General features: G+C 34.8%; 1 protein-coding gene across 11 annotated transcripts in view; it reads left to right on the top strand.

Annotated features, from left to right (window-relative positions):
• RBM26 (RNA binding motif protein 26) overlaps positions 1 to 25516 on the top strand; it is an 83725-nt gene that overhangs the window by 45299 nt on the left and 12910 nt on the right. For 8 of the 11 annotated variants that reach the window (XM_024760438.1, XM_024760437.1, XM_024760436.1 and 5 more), the window contains exons 14-20: positions 802 to 873; positions 9091 to 9216; positions 9568 to 9642; positions 11072 to 11239; positions 13116 to 13220; positions 17349 to 17549; positions 20254 to 20340. In XM_024760438.1, the coding sequence (XP_024616206.1) occupies positions 802 to 873; positions 9091 to 9216; positions 9568 to 9642; positions 11072 to 11239; positions 13116 to 13220; positions 17349 to 17549; positions 20254 to 20340 (834 nt within the window). The remainder of the gene's footprint in view (positions 1 to 801; positions 874 to 9090; positions 9217 to 9567; positions 9643 to 11071; positions 11240 to 13115; positions 13221 to 17348; positions 17550 to 20253; positions 20341 to 25516) is intronic. The other 3 variants (XM_024760441.1, XM_024760440.1, XM_024760439.1) reach the window with 1 other exon arrangement.

The following is a 25516-nucleotide window of genomic DNA, read 5'->3' as shown; positions in this document are numbered from 1 at the left end:
CTGAACTGAAAGCTTTTGGAAAGGGAAGGCTTAAACCTTGAAGTTACTTATGCAGCTCTCTCAGAACTTTGCATCACTTATTCCTGACTCTCAAATTCTCTTCTCCATATGCCATTCCCTTCCCTCCCTTCCACACTTGAGTGGCACCTTCTTGTTTCTGCACCCTCAGTCTCTTATGTTTCAATATTTGCTGTGTGAAATAGGATGTCGTATCCTACTTAGCTAATGGATGCCACCTTGTTAAAATAAGTCTTTGTAGATAATTCCTGAAGAGTAAGATACTGAGATTTTATAAAAACATGCAGAATGTAAATTAGTAAATTATTAGGTACTAAAAAAAAACCCCTCCAATCCTGCTATCCCAAATCATCACCAAATACAGTGTATTTGGCTATAAAACAAACATACTTTAGGAAAGAATGGCGTTTGTTTTAAGCTCACAAAGCAGGCACGTATTTTAACTACTCAGATCTAATATTTAGAATGTACAAACTTTCTACTTGTCAACATAGGATTCTAAGAATGTATGGTTCTGTATCACTGGAGGGGACTTTAGCAACCACCTGGTTCAAACCTCTTATTTTACATCATAATTTTCCATGGTTGAGTAATACTGTATACTGTTTGTTTTTCCAGACATTTTCTTTCTGTCTCTGTCTTTGCGGAAGGCCCAAGGTTTTGTTATTAACATCAGTATACTTACAGAGTCAGTATATGTTAGTAAAATCAGAATGTTCAAAATCCCTACAGACTTATATATGTTTGGGGAAACACTGAATATGTCCATTTTAATTTTTTTAGAATGTAACTAAGTTATCTGTGAAGGACAGGTTGGGTTTTGTATCAAAGCCATCTGTTTCAGCAACTGAAAAGGTAAGAAGAATAGCATGATGTGTGTGTCTTGGCTTCATAAATGTTTTCAGGTGGCATCTTAATTTTTTAATTTTTTTCATAGTTCCAAACTCTTGCTTCTTAATTGTATCTTTTATTCCTACCTTTTTGCTTTCCATTTGCTGAAAAAGAAAAATATTTGCCTACCTCTTTTTGCTTTTTGCATCAGCATTTTAATACTTGCTGCTCACTGTATTTCCTTATGCTCCATTCTTTTTGTTTTTAGTTTTTATTTACTATTTTTTCTTTAGAGATATCATACATTTTAATTTGGAAATTCTGACAACCTTATAGAGAGGGCCATGAATTAGGAATTTTACCTGAGTTTGAGCTCTGGCTCTTCACTTACTAACTGCATGACTTTGGGCAGTGCTCTTAACCTTTCTGAACCCTTTTCCTCATCAGTAAAATGGTGATGGTAATATTTGTCTTATGGGGTTTTATGATGATTAAATAAAATCAATTATTTAAAGAGTATTTTGTAAATTAGAATGATGTAAATAAGTTTTTTATTTATTACAAACAGCTATTGTGTATAGCCTGACAATATAGTTAGTCATTTCTTTTTTTAAATGAGGGGAGCAAATGCTGATTAAATTGAGAACATTTTTGGACCTGTCTTATAGTTCTGTGTAGATGTGTTATTTTTTTCTGTTTAGGTATGAGTGAATGGCCCTGATCTTTAGTCTTTTTTGAGGTATGTCAAATCACAGAATATTAGAATTAGATAATCTTTCTCATTTCTCTGTCCTCACCTTAAGGAAGGTAACCCCCAAATAGTTTTATGATTGACCTATACACTATGATTTACTGAGCTAGGCCTGGAATCTGGGTCTTTGATTTCTTTCTAGTCCATGGCTCCTTCCATTGTGAAGATTACGTGGGAAATTGACATTATAGTTAATTAGAGCATCTCATGAAATAGCTGACCTGCTCTCTTCACTGGTTCTTCAGTATATTATTTTCCTATTTACTGTGTTAAACTTTGGCAATTCTAGAAATTTGAGTATGAATCTCATTTTGTATATCACGTTTTCTTCTTGGGTACCTCAGCATTACTTTAGGCATAAAATGCCTAAAATGATTCATTATTTCCCCTATAAATTAGTTTCTCCTCCTAGCCACCCACCTCTGGAAGTGATGCCACCATTTTCCTTGTTGTGCAGTCTAGAAGCCTTAGAGTCATTCACTTGTGTTTGTAGTCCAGTTGTCTCCTTCAGTTCCCTGGCCTCTGGACTGGCATCCCCCTCCTCTAGTTTACACTGCCACCATTCTACTCTCAGGCTTATTTTAATGTTAACTTCGTACAGAAACTTTCATTTCCTCAGCTGAATTTGCTTGATTCATAACTCATCATACCTCAATTATTGTGGTTCTGTTACCTCTGCTTTAGTTGTTCCTTTCTACCCTAATGAGCCCTTTTCTGTTCATTGTCTCTTGCTATTGCCTGCCTCTTTTTTCTTTTTTTTGATGGTGGTTTTTCTGGAGTAATTTCCTTCTGCCTAACAGATTTCTAGTCATTCTTTTAAAGATTGAAAATCTCTCTAACCTCTACTATGAAACCTCCAGAGTTTTCCATATATGCCCCCCTCCCGAATTTGTGTGGCTTAGTCTATGCCACTAAATTTAGCAGCATCTAAATATTTACTTTGATTATTTTTATCCTTCTTGATAATAAGTAACTAAGGAATAAAATAACAATATAAGGGCTGTTACTTAGTATAGTGCTGAGCAATTCTGGTGAGGTCTACAACCCTGATTATGTGTAGGATCTGTTTATGTCAAGATTTGGATTCTGAAATTGAAGTGTACTAATAATAGCTTTTACAAAACTTTTCTAGCGTGTTTTGCTATTTGTTCTCATTATTGTTTTTTAACGTGTTTTGTATAGCTTTAGATGAAAGGTGTCCAAATTTGGAATTGATAGTATAAATTTGCTAATATAGTTAGCATTAAGTATATTTGTGAAAAATCACTAATGGTAGTGGGCTATTTATGAAAAAAACCCTACTCAGTAAATGTTTTAAAGAATCTTCTAAGGAAAGCAATTATTTACAAGTATGTAACTTCCTGTCATCTTCAGTGAACGTGTTTACAGAATAGCATTTTGTTTTTGCTTATTCTTGGTTATTTCTGTTCCCCTAGTCCATAGGGGTTTTTACTGCATAATCCTTAGAGCTCAGTGATTCAGAGAAGTCTTAGGAAGAGTAGGAGAATGTTCCCCATCATCAAATGTTATTTCAATTTTTTTTTAAATTGAAGGCTGGGAAAAGCTCAAACCTTGCATGCAAACAATATCTTTTGTCATTGTTTTTGCGGTACGCGGGCCTCTCACTGTTGTGGCCTCTCCCGTTGCGGAGCACAGGCTCCAGACGCGCAGGCTCAGCAGCCATGGCTTACGGGCCCAGCCGCTCCGTGGCATGTGGGATCTTCCTGGACTGGGGCGCGAACCCGTGTCCCCTGCATCGGCAGGCGGACTCTCAACCACTGTGCCACCGGGGAAGCCCTTTTGTCATTGTTAAAGCAAACAAGTACACAAATGTAAAATTTTATCCCCTTCCTGTAAATAGCACCCACTAAACTCTCTAGTGATTCTTTGTTATTCTAAGATTGCATGTGAGAGGGCTAAGAAAGAGGAAACTTAAAACCTAATTTTTACTGCTAAATATTAAGATAGTGTAATAACTATTAAATAGGTATTGTTTGAGTAGAGTGATCAGTAAAATGATGTTTGAGTGCCTCAGCTTACTCTAGAGAGATTTATGAAGAATAAAGGTGGCATCTGCATATACCATCCTGGTTAGTTTTGTTTTTTAAAAAAATTTATTTATTTATTTTCGGCTGCATTGGGTCTTTCTTGCTGCACGCGGCCTTTCTCTAGTTGTGGCCAGCGGGGGCTACTCTTCATTGTGGTGCACGGGCTTCTCATTGCGGTGGCTTCTCTTGTTGCGGAGACATTGTTGTGGCGCACAGGCTTCAGTAGTTGTGGCATGCAAGCTCAATAGTTGTGACTTGCAGGCTCTAGAGCACAGGCTCAGAGTATTGCGGCGCACGGGCTTAGTTGCTCTGCAGCATGTGGGATCTTCCCAGACCAGGGGTCGAACCCGTGTCCCCTGCATTGGCAGGCAGATTCTTAACCACTGCACCACCAGGGAAGTCCATCCTGGTTAGTTTTTTAAAAAAGGTTTAGACTGTCCAAATTATCCCCGTAAAGCTCTTCTAAATTCTAAGAAAGTAAACTGACTAATCAGTTGAATATTTAATGTTCTTATATCAGTTTTAGGTATATCAGACTTATGGTACAGGATGTTATTGTTCCTTAGCAGGGTTTTTTTTTGGTAATCTAAAAATATATCCTGGTCCCCTTGCATGATGATAAGCTGACATCTGTACCATGGAACTTTTAAAAGGGAAATTGTGTGGCATAATTGAAGGAACATTGCATGTCATATAGAGAATTTGGCTGTTAGGATTTAGCAGCTGACATTCTGGATGATCCTGGATAAGTCTTACTTTCTCTGTTTCCTTAACGATAAAATATAGTCATTTAAGTAACCCTTTGATTTTTAAAATTTGTATTTGTTGTGTAATTTTGCTATGTTATTATAAAGATTAAGGAAATGTATGATCATTTCTTTTCATAACTGTTATTGACTAATTTTAAAAAATGGATTGGCCTCTGTCAGGATTATTCTGTGGATTACTCAGTCAGTATTATTACCAGGATTATTTTTCTTACAGAGAAATATGATTTATATAAAATTATTTGCTATGCTGAATTTTCTGGGAACCGAGCTGTTGTAGCAAAAATTGATTACTGACTTAAACATTTTTTTCTTTGATGTTAAGATATTTCTCTGCAAGATCTTCAGTCCCTTTGTCTCTTTTAAGCTACTTGGTATTCTTGTAAGAAATAAAATCGTTAATTCCTGAAAATATTTGATAAACTTAATTTTAAAGTAAACTCCTGTCCTCACTAGAATTCCCAGTTAAGTTTTGCTACAGAAAACACATCTGTATGCTGCTTTAAGGGAATGTCATAAGTGAACATTGAGATTTATTGAAAGGCTGATTATTTACTTAATATAAAAGTTGACTATATGGTAATTATATATTAATAAGTTTCCTACACATAACTCCTCAGAATACTGTCTTTTTTTTTTTTTTTTTTTTTTTTTTGGGGCACGAACCTGCGTCCCCTGCATCGGCAGGCGGACTCACAACCACTGCGCCACCAGGGAAGCCAGAATACTGTCTTTTTATTGCATTTAAGCAAGGCACTTCTGCTTTAGACACCTGTGAGAACTAGCTTATTGGGAGTGTTGCTTTGGGGCATCCTAACTATGTTTCTTTTGTATTTGATTTTAACTTGGGCACTGGTTATTAAAAAATGATACTTGGATGACTTAATTTGTAATAACCTTCTTTTGCAGTAGGTAATTTTTACAAAATACTTCTTTTATTCCGTTTTTATCCATGAGAAAAATCTATTTTTCTTTTTTTTTACAAGTACTAATAATAGTCATGGCTTGTAATATTTTATATAGGAAGTAAGATAAGGAGGTGTTAATGGATTATAACCTCTATTTTATTGGAGAATTGGCTTTTATCTTGGGAAGTAAGAGGTATTAGTGATGTATATTTTAACAACAAAGCGTGTGATACTTTTCAGCTCATCTTACGAATTGAAGAGAGCTTTGATACCCGACCTGACAAGTGTACTACAAGAAATGAAAATTACAAGCCAATATCTCATGAACATAAACGCAAAAATCCTAAGTAAAATGTTAGCAAATGTACAGTGATATGAGAAAGATAATACATCCTGACCAGGTAGAGTTTATTCCAGAAATGCAAGGTTGATTTAACATTTGAAAATCATTTATTTCACCATATTAACAAAATAAAGGGTTGGGAGGAGGTATGTGGTAGATGTTGGAGGGAGGGAGAAGGACCCCATGTGATTATCTCAGTAGAAAAAAAATGTGGTAAAATTATTTAGTCACATTAAGCATTCTGCAAACTAGGAATAGAAAGAAACTTCCTTAATTTTGACAAAGTATATTTGCAAAATAACAAACCCCTACAGTTAACATATTCAATGGTGAAATATTGAATACTTTCCCCCTGAGATCAGGAACAGCAAACGATGTCCACTCTTGTCACTTTTTTCCAGTAGTATAGGGCCTAACCACTACAATAAGGAAATAAAATAAATGGCATAAACGTTGGAAAGGGAGAAACAGAACTGTGTTTACTCACAGATGATATATGATTGTATATGTAGAAAATCCAAAAGAATTCACAGGCGATTGGAATTAATAAGTGAATACAGTAAGGTCACTGGAAATAAGGTCAATATGTAAAAATACAGCACATGCAGAAACCATTTTGGAAAATAGAGGTGTGGTTGTTTAGAAAGACCACTATGTTTTTATTACATTCTTAGAATCGTAGCATCATCTTTTCTTTTGGGTTCGTTACTTTCTTCTCTTTTGTGACAACTCTATCCTCATCTTGCAAAAAATACAGATATTTCTTGTTATTCAAACTCTTACTGTCTAAACTCTGGAACCTAATAGATCCAGATAGTGAGCAATATTTGTAATCATATAGTTCACTGTTTCTAAGACATTTTATTTTCACATTGTTACACCTCTGAAATTGGGCTACATCTTATAGTTCTTGGTATTTATGATTATAATTGGCAGCCTTTTCCTTTAGTAGGGTTATATTAAATGACAGTGTGTCTCCTAGGCAGTGATATCTTAAGCTCAGTGAAATATATTAGCTGATGTTCTGTTTTTACAGAAGGAAGTTCCTGGAGAAAACAAGGAAGTAAGATGCTTGTAGCAATAAAGGAGTCTTCTTACTGTTATCATATACTTTTTTTTTTTTTGCGGTATGCGGGCCTCTCACCGCCACGGCCCTTCCCATTGCGGAGCACAGACTCCGGACGCGCAGGCCCAGCGGCCATGGCTCACGGGCCTAGCCACCCCGCGGTACGTGGTATCTTCCTGGACCGGGGCACGAACCCGTGTCCCCTGCATTGGCAGGCAGACTCTCAACCACTGCGCCACCAGGGAAGCCCTATCATATACTTTTATTCACCTTGCAACAGCAATCCTTAGTGTGATATCTGGTATTAATAACAGTACTTGGAAAGGGAGTGTTCCCTACTCACTGAAATTGGAGAAATGCTGAATTAAACAAATTTTATGGGTTTCTTTACTTCTGACTTTCTCACAGCTCTTACGATAATATACATTTTGAAACTAGAAAGTAGCGTTATGATATTGTTTCCAACTTTATTTGAGTATAGAAATCCTGTTTTGGTCACAACTGTTCAACTTGTTATGGAACCATCATGACGAAAACAGTTTATAAACACTCAGTCTCTTTCTTCTGCAGATTATCTTGCGTTTCTCCCTTTATAAAGTTATTATCTCACCCTGTATAATCGTACAGTTTGACATTGTATGGTGTGGTAAGGTAGTATGGAATAACTTTTCCTCTAGAATTACAGAGAATGTGACAAGTTAGACTATGAACTAAATCTGTGTCTACTTTATATTTTACTGAATGCAACCATTTCATACTTGTTAGTGATATCTTAAGTATTTTCATTATTGAAGAAAATTATCAAAGTTTGATACATATCAACTATTGTAAAGAACCTTTATTTTTAAACATCAGCTGTGCTATATGGAACTAGTGTAATTACAGTATTCTAGGTTTTTATTTCATTTAGAGGCTAAGACATTCTTGGATACTTAGAATAGTGATGAGTTGCCTAAGCTTTGTGATGTTCCCTAATCTAATTTCATGATAAAAGATTAGAAAGTATTGTCCAGATTGCTACTTCTCTGATATACCCAGTTATTTACATTTTAGTACCGAGAAAGTAGGGCTCTTTTTCTCATTGATACTCTTCTATTTATGTAGTTCTTCTAACCTCTTTTACATCATGCACTCCTTTAAGACTTTGGAAACTATGTTTTTTCCTCTGGGAAGTTACACTCTTCACACACATGGTTTCATGTTTAGATTTTATAGCATTCATAGCTCTCTTTGAAGGGATCTCTAAACTCCTTTCCAAGAACCAGTAACCAACCACTCTTTGGAACCTACAACTTTCTGCTTTCGGAGGATAAAAAAGGCAGCCTATACACTTTAATTTTCTTAAATTGACCTTTGTGTGGAAAAGATTATCCTCTCTGATCTACCATCATTTCATTTTAACTTGGTGCAAAAGTGTTTATTGGGCATTTGCTGTGTGCCCCGGTGCTGTTCTAGGCACTGAAGGTAAAGCAGTGAACCAAGCAAAAAAATACCTACCCTCATGGAATGAATTTTTGGGTTTGTGAGGACATTAGGCACCATCAGGTTGAACTTCTTATTTAATGAGCAAACTGAGGCCCAAGAAGGTACCTGAATTTACCCATTGTCTCATAATTAGTTGGTAGTAAGGTTTAGGTACTAGAAGAAGCACAAAGAGGAGAAAGACATGGTTTTTTTTGTTTCAGGGCTCTTACAGTGAAGATAGGGAGAGAGATATAAAATAAATTAATATGTCATCAGGTCATTTTTACTAAATATTTTAATAGGAATAATATTTCATCGAAGGACCTAGGTAGAAGAAATAAATGATTAGAGCTTTGTGGAGGTCTGGAGTGGTTGTGCTGAACCTGAGCTGAGTTTAAGGGAATAAGATCACTTAAAGTAGGAGCAGTGCTAGCAAAGGAATGGAGAGAGAAAGCAATAAGGTTAATTTCAGAAATGTAAATTACAAATGATCATTTTAAATTGTTTGCAGGACAGTGTCTGATTTCCTCCTGTGCTGTGTTCTTGTGTACAGTTTTTGCTTTAGTCACTAGGAATACTAGTGTTGTATTCAACAACTAATATTTTCTCAGTGATACAGTAATGGCAGTGTTTTTTATTGATTTGAAGTTTTTGTGTTTGCTTTTCTTCTAAAGGTATATGGTGTTAATTAAAAAATTTTTCACTTTATAGTTTATCCCTCACTCATACCCTTTCTTTCAAATCACTAATGTGACTTAGTTATTACAAATATATAATATTTTAGTTCAGTGTGGTAGATTTTGACAGGAGTGCTTTAGAGTTTTGAAGGAAATAGTACTCAGGAAATCATGAATGCTTGATACATTTTTTGAGAAATTGAATTTGTATTGGTAGGTGTTGTCTACATCTACTGGCCTAACAAAAACGGTGTATAATCCAGCTGCTTTGAAGGCTGCACAAAAAACCTTACTTGTTTCCACCTCTGCAGTTGATAATAATGAAGCACAGAAAAAAAAACAGGTAAGTATAGTAGTGTACAGAATTTGCAGGTCAGGAAGCTTTTCTGCATGTATGTGTTTTTTCAGTGCTTATCATAAAATAGAGCTAAAAGAAAGGTATATGTTGGCTGCCACTGAACTTTTATTTTCCCTAGTATATTAGTAAATATTAATTTTCGTCTTGGAATGAAAGGCTCTCCTGATTGATTTTTGAAACTTGTGTACTTATTTAAGCTTTACATAGGAAAACTTTGCATTTCATTTTTGTTGCCAAGCTTCTTCAGTTACAACCAGTTCTGTCTTTTTGGGTAATTCCATTTATCGGAAAGGTACATGGTAAATATTCTAATAATATTTTTGATCCCTTCTCTAGGAGGCACTGAAACTTCAGCAGGATGTAAGGAAAAGAAAACAAGAAATTTTAGAAAAGCACATTGAAACACAGAAGGTAAAATATTAAAGTTAGATTTGGCAAAATATATTTATGTGTCATAATTTTTAGTGAATTTAATCTTACACTCTATAGATAGTCCTGAGAAACATATTTACTGTAATTGATAATGGTAAAACTGAAATATTTATCAATAATTATATATTAATTGATAAAATGTTGGTGATGAAGTGTATTACATTGTGTAATATACATTGCACAGTGGACTGGGAAATGGATTAGTTTAAATGGAGCTATGACTATCAACTTGAAATGAAAATAAGGAATATTTATCCAGGTATGTTGTTGCACAGTAGTTCAATAGATAGTAAGTGGAACCTTTTTCTCAATGTTGACATATGTACCTTTCTTTAATTGGCTTGTGATCCTCTAGTCCTATGTTGTCTGGTACAGCAGCTAAGAGCCACATCTGACTATCAGGTACTTGAAATGTGTCTAATCCAAATTGACGTGTGCTGTAAGTGTAAAATACATACCAGATTTCAAGCACGTAGTATGAAGAAAAATGGTAAAACATCCCAGTAATTTTTGTTGAAATGTTACTTTTGATAAAATGAGTTAAATAGAATATGTATTTAATTAACTTTAATGTATCTCTTTTATCTTTGTAAGGTGGCTGCTAGAAAATTAAAAGTGGCTTGCAGTATTTCTTTTGTACAGTGTTGCTCTAGTTATGGCATTTAATTAGTGTCAGTTCTTGATTATGTCTGGTAATAGAAGTTATGACACTTGAAAATATTGAAAATACACAAACTTTTTACCTTTTGGTTTAAAATGTATGTCTTTTCTAATTTAAATTTGTATGTACTTGATAAAGAGACATCACAATGCTTTACAACCAAAACTGAAACCATCTTGACTCAGAGAACCTATAATACTTTGTGATGTCTTCTCCATATTACCATGTTTATCTTCTTACTTCCTATCTATGTTGGGCATATTGTTCTTAGCCTAGCCAGTTACTGTTCTCTCTGACAAAGAAAGTAAGTAACTAAATATGCCATTTTTCTAATATCTCATATGGAGGGAAACCGTAAAATTTTTCCTCTGATTCTTTCTGGGTTACGGACTATGTTTGGAGTGGGAATACTTAGGATCAGTAATATCAGCAAGTGGATTAGAAAGTAAGATTGTTGCTATTTCAAAATGACAACTTTTCAGGGATTGAATTAAATTTCTTGTGGTTGTATGCTTTGAACTTATGTTCTAAGAGACTTAAGTAGTAATATAGTTCTTCACAACGTAAACCAAGATTAAGACTTGAATTGAGATAGTTAGCATCACCAATCTACTATTCTGCTGTCTCAGTGATTGTAAGCCTTGTCATGAATACATAAAGTAGCAGTTATTTATATTTACTTTGCCATGTTTGCTTTTTAAATAATAGTAGGAATGTGTCATATATTTGTTTTTAAAATTTTGCCAGATGTTAATTTCAAAACTGGAGAAAAACAAAGCAATGAAGTCTGAAGATAAAGCAGAAATAATGAAAACTTTAGAGATTTTGACAAAAAATATTACCAAGTTGAAAGATGAGGTCAAAGCTGCTTCTCCTGGACGCTGTCTTCCAAAAAGTATAAAAACCAAGACTCAGGTATTTCAATTTGTATTGTTATTCATATTACTACTTGTTAAAAGAACATTAAAACACTACATTATTTAAGATTCAGTTTTCCTTTAGCTAATATTCTTTGCTCAAAATTTGATCATTATATACTACCATTCTTCTCCTTCTCTAGTAATTAATAAGTAAATAAACACAAACAAGCAAACTCTACTCATCTTTTGAACCCTGCACATTGTAGTTAGAAAGTCAATTGTAGTTAGAAAGTCAGTAATTAGACAAATAGTTATGGATAATCTTAAAAAGGTAGCTAGAGGACAAAACGATATAGGTACTGGACTGCTTGACTGAGGAGTTTGAGATTTATTTTGTAAGTAATTGGTGGTATAAAATATTAATGAACAGAGAAGTACCAATCTGATGTCACTGTACAGAATGAATGATATTTTCTTTTAATAAATTTATTTATTTTTATTTTTTGGCTGCATTGGGTCTTCATTGCTGCACACGGGCTTTCTCTAGTTGCGGCGAGCGGGAGATACTCTTCGTTGTGGTGCGCGGGCTTCTCGTTGCAGTGGCTTCTCTTGTTGCAGAGCACGGGCTCTAGGTGCGCAGGCTTCAGTAGTTGTGGCACACGGGCTCAGTAGTTGTGGCTCGCGGGCTCTAGAGCACAGGCTCAGTAGTTGTGGCACATGGGCTTCATTGCTATGCGGCATGTGGGATCTTCCCGGACCATGTCCCGAACCCATGTCCCCTGCATTGGCAGGCAGATTCTTTAACCACTGTGCCACCAGTGAAGTCTCCAGAATGAATGATTGAAAGGGAGAAAATTCAGGTAGATTAACTGATTAGATACAAAAAAGTGAGCAAGTTAATTTCAGATGAAAATAAGTGATTTTAAAAAAACCCGTGGAGTTATACAATACTTATACTTTGTGTGTATGTGTGTATTTGTTGTGTGTGTGTGTATGTATATATGTGTGTGTGTATATATATATATATATATATATATATATAATTATGAGTTTATATTGATATTTCTCATTCTAATCTAATACCACAGCGTTCTTCTTTTCTTTCTCTTAGGCCATATCTCCCTGTTCCCATGATGACAACTTGGTTCCCACTAACATCAATACAGTATACGTTTGCACAGTCCTGTAATCCATTCGAATAGTTCCAGAATTGCTAAAACAATACCACTTCCAACAACTAACTAAATATAAAATTAAGAATTTGTTTGCATTCTTTACAACCTCATAATATACTCCACTAAGAGTATAGAGTCAGACCCGTGGTGTAGGATCATGTGTTTTTCTGTTCGTGTGGTTATGTTATTAATTTGATAAAGTTAGGTTTATTTCTGTCTGTATTCAGTTTTGGATCGCTCTCCCTGTCATTCTTGCTGATTTAGTTTTATTTTTTGAATAAGTAAAACATTAACATGATTCAAAAGTTATACTATATAAAAAGGTTTATATAAACAACCGTTCCCCCTTTGAGCCCTGACACTCTGTTCCCCACTCTTCCCTCCCTCTTGGTGTGTGTGTATGTATTCTTTCTTACGTAAAAGCGTACTGTATATTCCTCATTAACACCTTGGTGTTTTGCTTTTCTTTTCAGTTATTTCCTGAAAAGTACTCCATATCAGTCAGTAGAAATCTCACTCTGGCTTCTGTCTGGAAAATGAATTATAGGGAAATCAGTGGAAGTAGGAACAAGTTAGAAAGCTGTTGCAGTATTGTAGACCAGAGGTGACTGGTGGCTTGAACTAGGATGATAGGACTGGAGATAGAGAAGAAATGTACGGATTAAATGAGAATGTGTAAAAAATTCTTTGTAAATGTTTTGTATAAATGCAGGATATTGATTGTCATCACCTAAAATATTTATTACTATTTTCTAGATGCAGAAAGAATTACTTGACACAGAACTGGATTTATATAAGAAGATGCAAGCTGGAGAAGAAGTCACTGAACTTAGGAGAAAGTATACCGAATTACAGCTGGAGGTACGTTTCATGATAGCCACACAGTACGCTAAAGAGGACTAGTTACAGTCTTGATGGTTTATTTGAAAATACATTCCTCTCATTCTGGTCAACAGTCGTTGGCATGTTGGAAGTTGATGTAGAAAAGAGGGAAGAGGTTAACAAATCTTTCAGAGCTAATAGAAAATCTCTTAGTATTTAATGAGGGGTGATAGCCATTCTACTCTTATACACAAGTCCCTCTACTTCTAGTGAATTTTGTTCCTTTTCTATTTTCGGTTTGTTTTTCTTCCTAGGACCAAAATCTATTAAAGCCTTTTCATTTATTCTTAGGGAGATATTCTGTGCATATATAGGCATGTTACGTTGAGTTCCTGTAAGGATCAGACTTTTAGTGGTAGAATTATATTGAAGAACATGCTTTCTTAAGTTTTGCCTATAGATGGTGCTGTGGATGTTAAAGAGAAAAAAACTAACTTCTTATAATTTAGTTATATGATTATATAAGAAAAATCTAGTAAAATTGATCTCTATACATGAGAATTTTTAACATTTAGCAAAAATACGTTTAAGAATCAGAATTACATTTTGAAGTACAGAGACATTTATGTCATTAGTGTAGTTGGTACTTGTCTATATTTATCGTTGCCACAATTTAATTTTTTGTATTTTAGCTTATTCCTTTTGCTTAATCTGAAAATAATGCTTTTTTCCCAAATTCATTAGCAACTTGATTTTCTTTTTTCAACATAGTAGAAATCTGTATTGAGTACTGGTATCCAGCTATTAAAGACTTTAACATTTAGCAGCCATTGTTCTTGTCTTAAGGCTCTGTCTTGTCTGTCATAGGAAGCCATAGGATGGTATATTAAACCTGCATATATTTTGCATTCTCTGGAAAACTGATATGGTTGTCTGTGTGTCCTGCCTAAGATAACAAGTTTTGGAAAAGATAGGTTCCTTTTATGTTAATATAGAAATTGTGTTTTCACCATTCTGGAGATTTCATGCCTGTGTTGATGCGACTTTAAAAAAATACATTATCATTTTTAAAATTTTGACCCATAATTTTAGCAAATAAATAATAGTATTACTAATATCCTTTATATTATTAGTCCATGTTTTCGTTCTTATCATGATATAGCTAAACACTGAATGACATCTTCTGTTTTTCTTTTATGATGGCCAAACTTTAGTTTGCAATTAATATTAGTATATGCAGTAATGCAGTGTTTGCCAGAGGGTGTTCATTCACCACATCAATTCCATATTTTGTTAATAGGTATTAGTGAAAAAAGCTTTTGAGGCCAAATAAGTTTGGAAGAGGTTATAGTAAACATGTTTTTTTTTTCCCCACATTCTATTTTTAATTTTTTTTAACATCTTTATTGGAGTATAATTGCTTTACAGTGGTGTGTTAGTTTCTGCTGTATAACGAAGTGAATCAGCTATACGTATACATACATCCCCATATCTCCTCCCTCTTTCGTCTCCCTCCTACCCTCCCTATCCCACCCCTCTAGGTGGACACAAAGCACCGAGCTGATCTTCCTGTGCTATGCAGCTGCTTCCCACTAGCTATCTATTTTACATTTGGCAGTGTATGTATAAACATTTGTTTTGTATATGGTTTTCTAGAGGCTTGTAATTTGTGAATCTCCAAAAACACATGTTTAAATACTCAGTATTGCTCAAACTTACTGGTCCAGGGACCCCTTTTTTAAGGAGTATTTTGAAGTTCCTAAGAGTATACTTTTGTATATGCTGTGCTGTTATTGACATTAATCCTTGACCTCTGAAGTTTGTTATTTGGATTTTAGATGATTACTTTAGCTAATGTTAAAATTAACTGTCTTGAGATGAATAAACTAAAATATTTATACTTGCAGAGATTTTGGCAGTGGTGCCTGCTTGACATTTTCACTTGGATGTCTCACATCCTCAGGCTCAACATGTTCAAAATTGTGCTTATTTTGTTCCTAAACTCATCTACACAATTACCCAAACCAGAAATCTGGGAGTCATCATTGATTTCTCCCTTTCCTTCAGTATTCATACACATTTAATTACCAAGTTTTATACATATTACTCCCCAGTGTATCTTTTTTTTCTTAATCAATTAATTTTTGGCTGCGTTGGGTCTTCGTTGCTATGCGCGGGCTTTCTCTAATTGCGGTGACCAGGGGCTACTCTTCATTGCAGTGTGCGGGCTTCTCACTTCAGTGGCTTCTCTTGTTGCAGAGCACGGGCTCTAGGCACGCGGGCTTCAGTAGTTGTGGCTCGTAGGCTGAGTAGTTGTGGCTCACAGGCTGTAGAGTGCAGGCTCAGTAGCTGTGGCACATGGGCTTAGTTGCTCCGCGGCATGTGGATTCTTCCCAGACCAGGGCTTGAACCCATGTCCCCTGCATTGGCAGGTGGATTCTTAACCACTGCGCCACCAGGGAAGCCGCCTCAGTATGTCTTAAATGTGTTTATTTTACTTCTCTCTATCTCCATGGCCACCATTGTAGACTAAGCTGCTATCTTCAGTTGTTGGCGCTATTGTAGTAGCCTGACTGGTTTCCCAGCTTGTTCTCTTTTCCTTTTACCAGAATAATATTTTAAACACTGATTTGATTACATCACCCTACATCTGAACTTTAGATGTTTTAATTGATTTTCATGGCTCTTGGGATAAAATCAAAGTTTTTAACGTGGTTCTTAAAGTTGTTCATTATCTGGCTCTGCCTGTCTCTCTAGCCTCATCGCTTCATCACATGTGGTCCAGCTGTACTGGATTTTATTCCTTCTTAGAAGTACCAAGTTCCTTTCAGCCTTGGTTCCTTTGTTCATGCTCTAACCCCCACCCCTCACCCTTGCCTTGCTTGTTCTTTGTACCTTCTTTGATGCATTGAACAAATAACTAAGTTTCTACAATCTGCTAGCTGCTATTTTAGGTGCTGGGGATAAAGTAGAGAGTAAAACAAGGAAAAAAATTCCTAATGGAACTTTTATTCTAGTAGTTTATTCATTGCAGATCTTTAATATTCTATTTAAATCTTTAAGTAAAGCATTTCCTCATTTTTTGAATCACTTCTCATTAATATAATCAAATAACTAGATTGCTTAATGTCTCTACCCTTTTAGGATTTGAGCTTCATGAGGGTAAAGACTAGACCACAGGAAGTGCTCATTAAATATTTGTGGAATGAAGGAATGGTGTGCTATTCATATAGAGCGATAAAGTGGAATATGTTACTATGCTACATTGGTTGTATGATGGTGTTAGTATAAATGATCAAAATGATGAATTTGAAATAACTGTACATATTGAAGTCAACAGGCAAACAAATGGAAACACTGTATTTGAAAGCCATAACTAGAAAAAATACACTTATATATATAGGTATCTTGTATGTCTACATTATGCTAACTTCTTTTTTTTTTAATAGATTTATTTATTTGTTTATTTTTGGCTGCGTTGGGTCTTTGTTGCTGCGCCCGGGCTTTCTCTAGTTGCGGCAAGCAGGGGCTACTACTCTTTGTTGTGGTGCATGGGCTTCTCATTGCGGTGGCTTCTCTTGTTGTGGAGCACAGGCTGTAGGCACGTGGGCTTCAGTAGTTTTGGCACACGGGCTCAGTAGTTGTTGCTCGCGGGCTCTAGAGCGCAGGCTCAGTAGTTGTGGTGCACGGGCTTAGTTGTTCCGTGGCATGTAGGATCTTCCCGGACCAGGGCTCGCACCTGTGTCCCCTGCATTAGCAGGAGGTTTCTTAACCACTGCACCACCAGGGAAGTCCCTATACTAACTTTTGAAGTAACATTCAGCTCTGGGCCTTATTTGGAACTCAAGAATTGCTGGTCTTTTTGTGATATAGTTTGATGTCTTAGTAGGGGCTTAGTAGAAAAGGCACATTTATTAATTTCAAAACATTGCTTAAATTAATGTTACTTTGTTTTCTAAATTCATTAGCTGTCTAAATTTTTTTTCACTTTAGAAACTAAAACCCTAACTTAAATTATGAAATCCTTTTGTAGGGCATTATTCGAATATGTAAATATGTATCAAATTGTATAACTCATATCAGATTATATGACTCATCTGACTGAGTATAACACTTGGCTCGTGTTAGTAATTGTGATGTTTAACCTATTTGTCTAATCTCTTCTAGGCTGCGAAACGGGGGATTCTCTCATCTGGTCGTGGTAGAGGAATTCATTCAAGAGGTCGAGGGGCAGCTCACGGCCGAGGCAGGGGTCGAGGTCGAGGTCGAGGTGTGCCTGGTCATGCTGTGGTGGATCACCGTCCCAGGGCATTGGAGATTTCTGCATTTACAGAGAGTGATAGAGAAGATCTTCTTCCTCATTTTGCGGTACTTTCTTACTGTCCAACAAAACAAATACTGATAATCATTGTTGGGGGTAATGGATATTAAAGGGAAAGTATGAAAATGAAATGAATAATTTAAGCCCATTAATCTCACCAAAGGTTTTGATTAATCTATAATAATCCTTTGTTAATTACTTAAAAAACAAGCTCTAGTGGTTTTTTGTTTAATCATTGTCTGGAAGAAATGTTACTATTCTTACACTTAGTAGGCCTTCAGATTATGAAAGGAATGATTTAGACCTTATTGTTTCAGAGAGGGAAGTCCTATCGTTTAGTTTCATTTGATATTTACTTTTAGGAAAAATTTAGCATGTTGCATGGGCCATCCAGATTTTTTAAAATTAAGATGGAACTTGTTAATACTGTATTCTTGACCTAGCTAACCTAGAAATGACACAAGACAAAATTTTGAAATACGATCTTGACATTGCCTTATTTGATGCCAGGGTATAATTAAAGGGAGTCAGTCTAATTGCAATGGACTTCCTTCTATGAGGAAGAAGAATAAGATTCTAGTCCCTGCTAATCCATTATTTTACTTGGATTTCCTGGGATCTGTTGGGTTCATGTGCAGAATGGAGATCATATCTGCCTAAAGCCCTTTTCAACTTAAATGTTATGATTCTTAGTGGTATCCTAAAGGTTAGTTACTAAGCATTGGTCTTGCCTGCAGCATTAGAGTAATTGCTCTGGAGATATAAAGTAAATAACCAGTTCTTTACCCTCAAGGATTTTACATATAATGGTTTAACACAAACCAGCTAAACTACAAATAATTTAAAATCTAATTAAATTTATTAAAAACTATAAATACTTCAGTAACTTAGAGAAGTATTTTTCACACAGACATATGATGGTGAAAGAACAGTAGAGGAAAGTTTCAAGAGGTAGTAAAGCTGGAGCTTGGGTCTTGAGGGATAGGTAAGCTTATAGATAGGTACACAAATAATTTAACATTTTGAATATTCAGATTTAAGTATTTGACAGTTATATTCCAGACTGTTAACTGCAGTTACAAATGTAAAACTATACTTTTTCAGGACATAGAGAGGTATTGAAAGAAATGGTATATGTTTAAGAAATAACTAAAATGATTAATATTTAAGGATGGTGAGTCTGGAAAGTCTTCTGCTTTATGGCTTCAAAGGGAGAAAATAAGGAATCAGCTTTCTAGCTTGGAAATAACTGTAGCTCGATTCTTCCCTACTACACACCCTGTTTCTGCACCTTCCCAAGGGGAAGAAGATCCAGATAACTTAGGTGTACTACATATCGTTATACAGCTAATCAGGAAATTATCAAAGGATATGCTCAAATAATCCAGACAAACAAGGTGAGTTTAGGAATGTGTTTTGATGAGACTGAAATGGTTTTGGTTTTAGAAACAGTCAGAGCCTTTAAATGGATATTCTTGGATGTATTTGGAGATTCGAACTCTTCTCAAAGTTAGTAGTGGTAATGCACATTTTAAAAATTGCCAGTCTTTAAATAAGATAGCTTCTCTATCTCAACCTGTGATTTGAACATATGACAGGTATCAGAGAAAAAAATCTACATTACTAAAGGATCATTGATGGTTACAAATTGTGATTAACAAAATGCTTTCTTTAATTTATCCATTGGAACCAGTAGCAGTAATAAACATTACAGCTAAAACTTACAGAGCACTTATTTTGTGGCAGGTATTTTTCTGAATGCTTTTTATATAACTCACCATATTATGAGTTATTTTGACAACTCTATGAGGTAGGTACCTTTATTATGCTTATTTTAGAGATTGGGAAAATGAAGCATGAAGAGATTAAGTAACTTGTTCAAGTTTACACAGCTAGTACTAACAGAGCTGGGATCTGACTGATTCTGTGGTCGTTTTCTTTACTATGCCCTACAGAATTTTTCTGTGTGGAGTGTGTGTATTTAATGAGATTGTGGTTATAATTTTATTTGGGGGTAAGAAATAAGGAGGTATTAGTAATGATATATAAAGGACTAAAGTTTTATGTGATAAAGGTGCTGTTTTCTGCTGTTTGCAGAAAAATCTTCCTACACAGGGAAAAATAAAATCCAGCACACCCAAAACAAGCATAATTTAATATGTTTAGCTTTTAAATGTCCTAAAAGAGTGTGGTCTAGAGGAGGGTAAAGTAAGAGTAAAAGCAGGGTCAATTAGAGTTTTGAATCGAAAACTTTTGAGTGGAAAACTGGACTCTCATCCTGGTAATTAACTTAGTTACTTTGGAAAAATTACTTAGATTCTCTGAACCTCCCCCCCATCTTTAAATTGGGAATGATGCAAAAAACTCACACAATATTCTGAGGATTAAATATTCTGCTTTAGAAAGAATTTAACATACTCTGGAATTGGAATAATGAGTATAGAAGGAATGGCAATAAGGAAGCTCAATCTTTCACCATTGCTTCCCTATTTAAAGAATAGTTCAATCAAGTGTAAGTTACCCTGGTTCTAGAAAGTATAGAATTGTAAATAATATTGGAAAATAGGAACACCCTTTATCATACAATATTACGTCCTAAAATGAATTATTCATAATTTCTTTCTGCTAATCACCCTGAATTGTTATGCATTCTGGGTTATATTTATTGGTGTCTTAATATTTTAAAAACCATTGGGATTTTGGATGTTTCAAAATATTTATTTGGAGGAAATACTTTTTTTTAATTTAAAGCAATATGGTGAAATTGAAGATTGTCAGATTGATGACTCTTCACTTCATGCAGTAATTACATTCAAGACACGAGCAGAAGCTGAAGCAGTAAGTATTATAAATATTCTAATTTATTAAAATTCAGATTTAAATGTTCTATAAATATTGCCTCTAAGTTTTAATATAAATGAATTTTTTTGACTTACTAAAGAACTACACTGTGACAGTAGATAGACCATAGGAAGTGGAATTCATGGCTACAAAGAATGTCCTAAAGCAGTTAGGCAGTTTTATATATAACATGAATATTTAGAATATATAGTTAATCACCAAGTTGAATGTCAAGTTGTACTCTCTTGAGACATCAGGAATTCTTCCATTCTCTTTCACAGGAGATAGGGCCACTCCACTTTCCATTATCCCTTTCTCAGCTGGCCCAGAACAAGTCTGCTTTGGCAGAATGAGTGGTGAGGGGTAAGGTACAAGCGGAGATAGAATCCTGATGGCTGCTCTTCTTAACCATCCCTCATCTGCTACTTCCTAGTCCCAGTTGGCTGAACCCTACAGTGTCCGTAGCTCAGCATACCCGCAACTAGGCCTCTACAACTTTTTGCCCAAAACAGGAATATATAGCGCTAGCTTTTAGGGTCCTTTTAGTATAGTTGTCTTAAAATGTGTATCTTGAATTATCTTTCTAGAGAATGACCAGAAGTATATGCAGCCTTGTCTTTCTTCTGAGTTTAAAAGATTTAAAAAAGGAAAATGAGTGCGAGGTGTAACGGGTTCATCGGAACATTTTTAGCCCTATGTATTCTTTGTTCAAGATTGTAGAGAAATAGATGTACCATTTTGACCTTGGAAAAACGCGTTAAGCGTTCCAAACAGTTAACCTAATGTGAATGAAAGAGTAGGATGGTTTTCAGAAGTTTTAAGATGATTGTGGTCTAAATAAGTTTTGAAAATCTTCTAAATTTATTTATTCTCTTTGTAGTGAATACTCCCTGCTGGTACATTGCTGGGAACTTACCTGGTAGGAGTTGCTCTTGGCACATTGCAGCCTATAAAAAAGACTGTTGGTCTGATAAGTCTCAGAAAAGTGTTTAACGGGGCCCTAGAATAACATAGTTTCAGGGTTAGGTGGGTGGGTAGTGGATAGTTTTATAGAATAGGAATTCCTCATCCTAGAGTTTTATTAAGTTTTAAGAAATCTTCTATTTAAAGGTCTTTTGTGAAAATAAAAGGTAATTTATAATTGATGAGAGTTTAAAACTTTCTTATAAGCTTATATGTATATGTGTTATATTGAAAAAGTAGATTTTTGATCAAGTTTTCTCTGAGAGGTATTATTGAATATAAGTTAAGAATGAGCCTCCTTTAAATGACAGCTTCAGTGACAGTTTTCAGTGTAATGTTGGATACGTTGCTTGAGTACCATCTTTTTATGTTCTATTTACCATTGTTATAAAACAATGGTAATTGTTATGTTCAAATGGTTACAGTATTACCAAGTTTGTGAATTTAGTAACTACTTTAAAAATATATATTACTACTTGTCCCTGTTTACTTATGTGGCTGAGAAAAAAAAAACCCAAAACCCTCCTGCCTCTTAAATAATTGTTGGATGTTTTGCTTTTGGTAAGTAGGACCTGTTGACATATATCTTCTTGGGTTTTGCTTTTTTCTATCTCAGATGTAAATTCTAATATATATTTTTATACTATGTATATATCTTCCAAATGAATAGCAGTGATTTCAAAGACCTGGGATTAATGTATAAAGAAAGATTTTAACAGTAAATTATATGAAGGTTGAATAAGTGGCAGAATAACTTAGCTTAAGTTAGATCTGATGAGAGTTAGCTTTTCAGGGTAAATACCATTTTAGTTGGATTTATGTAACAGACTAAAAGGAACAACTACCATTGCTATGATAAACATTTGGAATTAGGTTATAGAAGTTGTTAAACATTTCCTTAAGCCAAAAAAATTTCTTAAAATTTTGTAACATTCTATTTTAGAAGAGGATAGAAAATTAAGTTGAGGCTAATCTTATACAAGCAGAATATAGGCTAAAATAGTGTTTTTCAAACTTCTAGATTTTAGGGAACAGTGAGGTTTAGGAATTTAAAAACTAGTGTGTTTGACATTAGGTTTCCAGTGTTTAATTTTGTCAAGGAAGAATGCTTAAAAAGTACCAAAAAAATTGTACCATCATTATATAAAATAAAGAAAAATTTAATACAAATGTAGGTGGATATAAACTCAAGGTAAAGGATAGTCCTTCCCAAGAAAAGAAAATTGTAAACCTTTGCTAATGTTTATTTCCAAATATTTCATTGTTCATAATTTCTGAATCATTGTATTAGATGACTGAATGTATGTCTATTTCCTTAAGTCAATAGATGCATAATATTTCAAAGGAAAGTACAGGAATAAAATAATCAAGACATTTAAATATGACTGAAAAGTAAGAAGTTTTCCTCAGAAAAGAGATTGAAGTATTTTAAGGAGTAATAATATAAACAGAACCATTTTAGCTTTAGGTTAAGATGGCTAAGGTTTGATTCTGGTTAGTTAGAAGATGGATCCTACTGCTTTATTTTCTGTTTTCCAATTTGTCTGTCACCACCCCTAATGTACTAAAGGTGCATAAGTACCCAAACAGGACAGAAAAAAGTAACCTCTTCCCATGACTGGTTAGAATGTTAGTTTTCCTACTCTGAATTTTTCCTATACTTTTGTAAGAAACCAGGATCCAGTTTTAGAATAGGAATAGTTAAGTTCCTGTTTTATAAGAATCAGTCCCAAAGATGAAACTCTACAGTCCCAAACTCAAAGAAGGTATATAGCTTTTTATATCACAAAGAAAGAGAATCTTGTTTTACTGGTGCGTTTTTGACACCCATGCCTCAATTCCCAGTAGTTGTGTGGATTCACTGACTCAGAACTTGTAAGGTATACTTAGAACAGTGCCTGGAACATAGTAAACCCTCTTAATGTTAGCTATTTTTAATATTTGTGTGTGTGTGTGTATGTTTAAGAATGAGAATTGATTGGTAAATCAGTGAAACTGAATACAAACAAGATAGAGTGATTTCAAAACTCTCATTCTTTAGACCTGAAGATAGAAGCACAAAATTGGATTCATAGAGGATAGTGCAGCATGAAGGGTAGAAGCCGATGGGGCTGACTGAGTAAATAGTAAATTTATAGCAAGAAGTAAATGTATAAGTGGATTCATTCAAGAGAAATCAAATCATGTATCTCACAGTCTTTGTGTGTGTGTTCTTGCTGATTTACTTAATAGTTATTAAGTGTTGCTATGTGATGGGCACTGTGCTATGAGAATTAGTAAATCTAAGTCTGAAGCTTGTGAGACAGTAGCCATGTAGTCTTTCCCTATAAATTCTAAAAATCAGAATTTACATGTTTTTGTGGTCCTTTAATGTAACTTCTGCCTAAACATTGTATACTGTGGTTATTACAAACATTAATAAGCTTGGTTTTAACCTTCTTTTATAGATAGTTTTATCGTTATGGTTACTAAAAAAAAGTTAGGTACACTAGGCTTGCAGCTTTAGCTCTTCTGGCCTTAGGTCAGATTTCCCCACATTGTTTTTACAGAACACTGGTTCTATAGGAGCTCCTCTAGCAAAGGATTCTCTTGTCAGTAAATTTGTGAAGAGCTGCATTTTGTATATTCAATTTAGAATTATAATCTCAATGACTTGAAAAGGCAAACACACCTGTTTAATTTTGCTTAATCCAGCCTTTTCCAGATGTTACTTGTTTCCAGAATCATTTTCCATGTAAGATATGGAACCTACCTCATAACTACTTTTCATACTTTTTTTTCTTCCCTCATTTGTCAGGTCTTCAAAGCCTTTTTTAAAATTTTTTCTTCTGTCACTGGGTGTGCCTGCTTTCCTTACGTCCTAATATGGTGCAAACTTTGAATGACTGTGCAAGACTAAATAGGCAAATGTCTAAAGCAAGCCTATGAATAAAATGCTTCAGCTTTTAAACATACTTTTTATTTACACTTCAAAGCATAGAAATGAGAGAAAATTGTAAAATGAACTTCTACACACTCATCATCAAGCTTTAGCAATTATCTACTTATGGCCAATCTTATTTTGTCTGTATTCCACCCACTAACAACCCTCTGCCTCCTTATTTTGGAACCATTCCCAGTCATCATATCATTTCAGCTGTAAACCTTTCAGTGTTTATACTGAACCTGTTCTCTCGATATTAGAGCCTTAAAAAAATAAAACAATACTATTATCGTACCTAAAAATGATTAATATTTCTTAAGTATTACCAAATACCAGTGTTTACATTTCTCTGGTTTTCTTATAAATATTTTACTTACTTCCTTTAAGGATCCAGAATAAGGTTCATATTTTGATTTAACTTGATTGGTATTGTGGAATTATAAATTCATAGATTTAAACATTTCATGGGTATTGATCCATTGTCCTCAGTTATTGATGTCCCATCTTTGGCTAGTGGCTAGTATATAGGTTTGTTCCTGAGTTCTTTTGACAGGACTCTAGTGGGTTATGATACTTTCTCTGCTTTCTGGTATGAAAAGGTGTTCTAGGTTCATCTTATAAATTTTCTCTTCCAGACTAGGAACTGGCCATTTCTCTAAGGAGCTCTGATTCTTTTTACTGGGAAAGGTATTTAAAGACCACAATCTGAGTACTAGGGATGCTCATTACTACTGAGTTTGTTACTATAACTAATCTTTTTCAGTGGTAAGAGCTGGGAGTGGGGAAAAAAATGCATATGTTCATATAGACACATATACATACATATCCTACTGATATTTCCCATTTAATTCTGTACTATATGGTTTTTATACACACACGTATACAGGTATACCTTGTTTTACTGTGCTTTGCTTTACTGCAATTTGCAGATATTGTTTGTTTGTTTTAACAAATTGAAGGTTTGTGGCAGCCCTGCATTATGCAAGTCTGTCAGCGCCATTTTTCCAATAGCATTTGCTCACTGTATGTATCACATTTTGGTAATTTTTGCAATATTCCAAACTTGCTTCTTCTTTATTATATCTGTTCTGGTGATCTGTGGTTATTTAGGGGCACCACAAACCATGCCCATATAAGACAGCAAATTTAATCAATAAATGTGTGTTCTGACTGCTCCCACTGACCAGTCATTCCCCATGTCTCTCCCTCTCCTCAGGCCTCCTTATTCCCTGAGACAAAACAACATTGAAATGAGGCCAGTTGATAACCCTGCAGTGGCCTCTAAGC

This window comes from Neophocaena asiaeorientalis, unplaced genomic scaffold (genome assembly GCF_003031525.2).
Source record: "Neophocaena asiaeorientalis asiaeorientalis breed wild unplaced genomic scaffold, Neophocaena_asiaeorientalis_V1.1 scaffold158, whole genome shotgun sequence".
NCBI lineage: Eukaryota > Metazoa > Chordata > Mammalia > Artiodactyla > Phocoenidae > Neophocaena > Neophocaena asiaeorientalis.
Note: the sequence above shows the minus strand (reverse complement) of the source record. Positions and strands in the feature narration are given on the sequence as shown.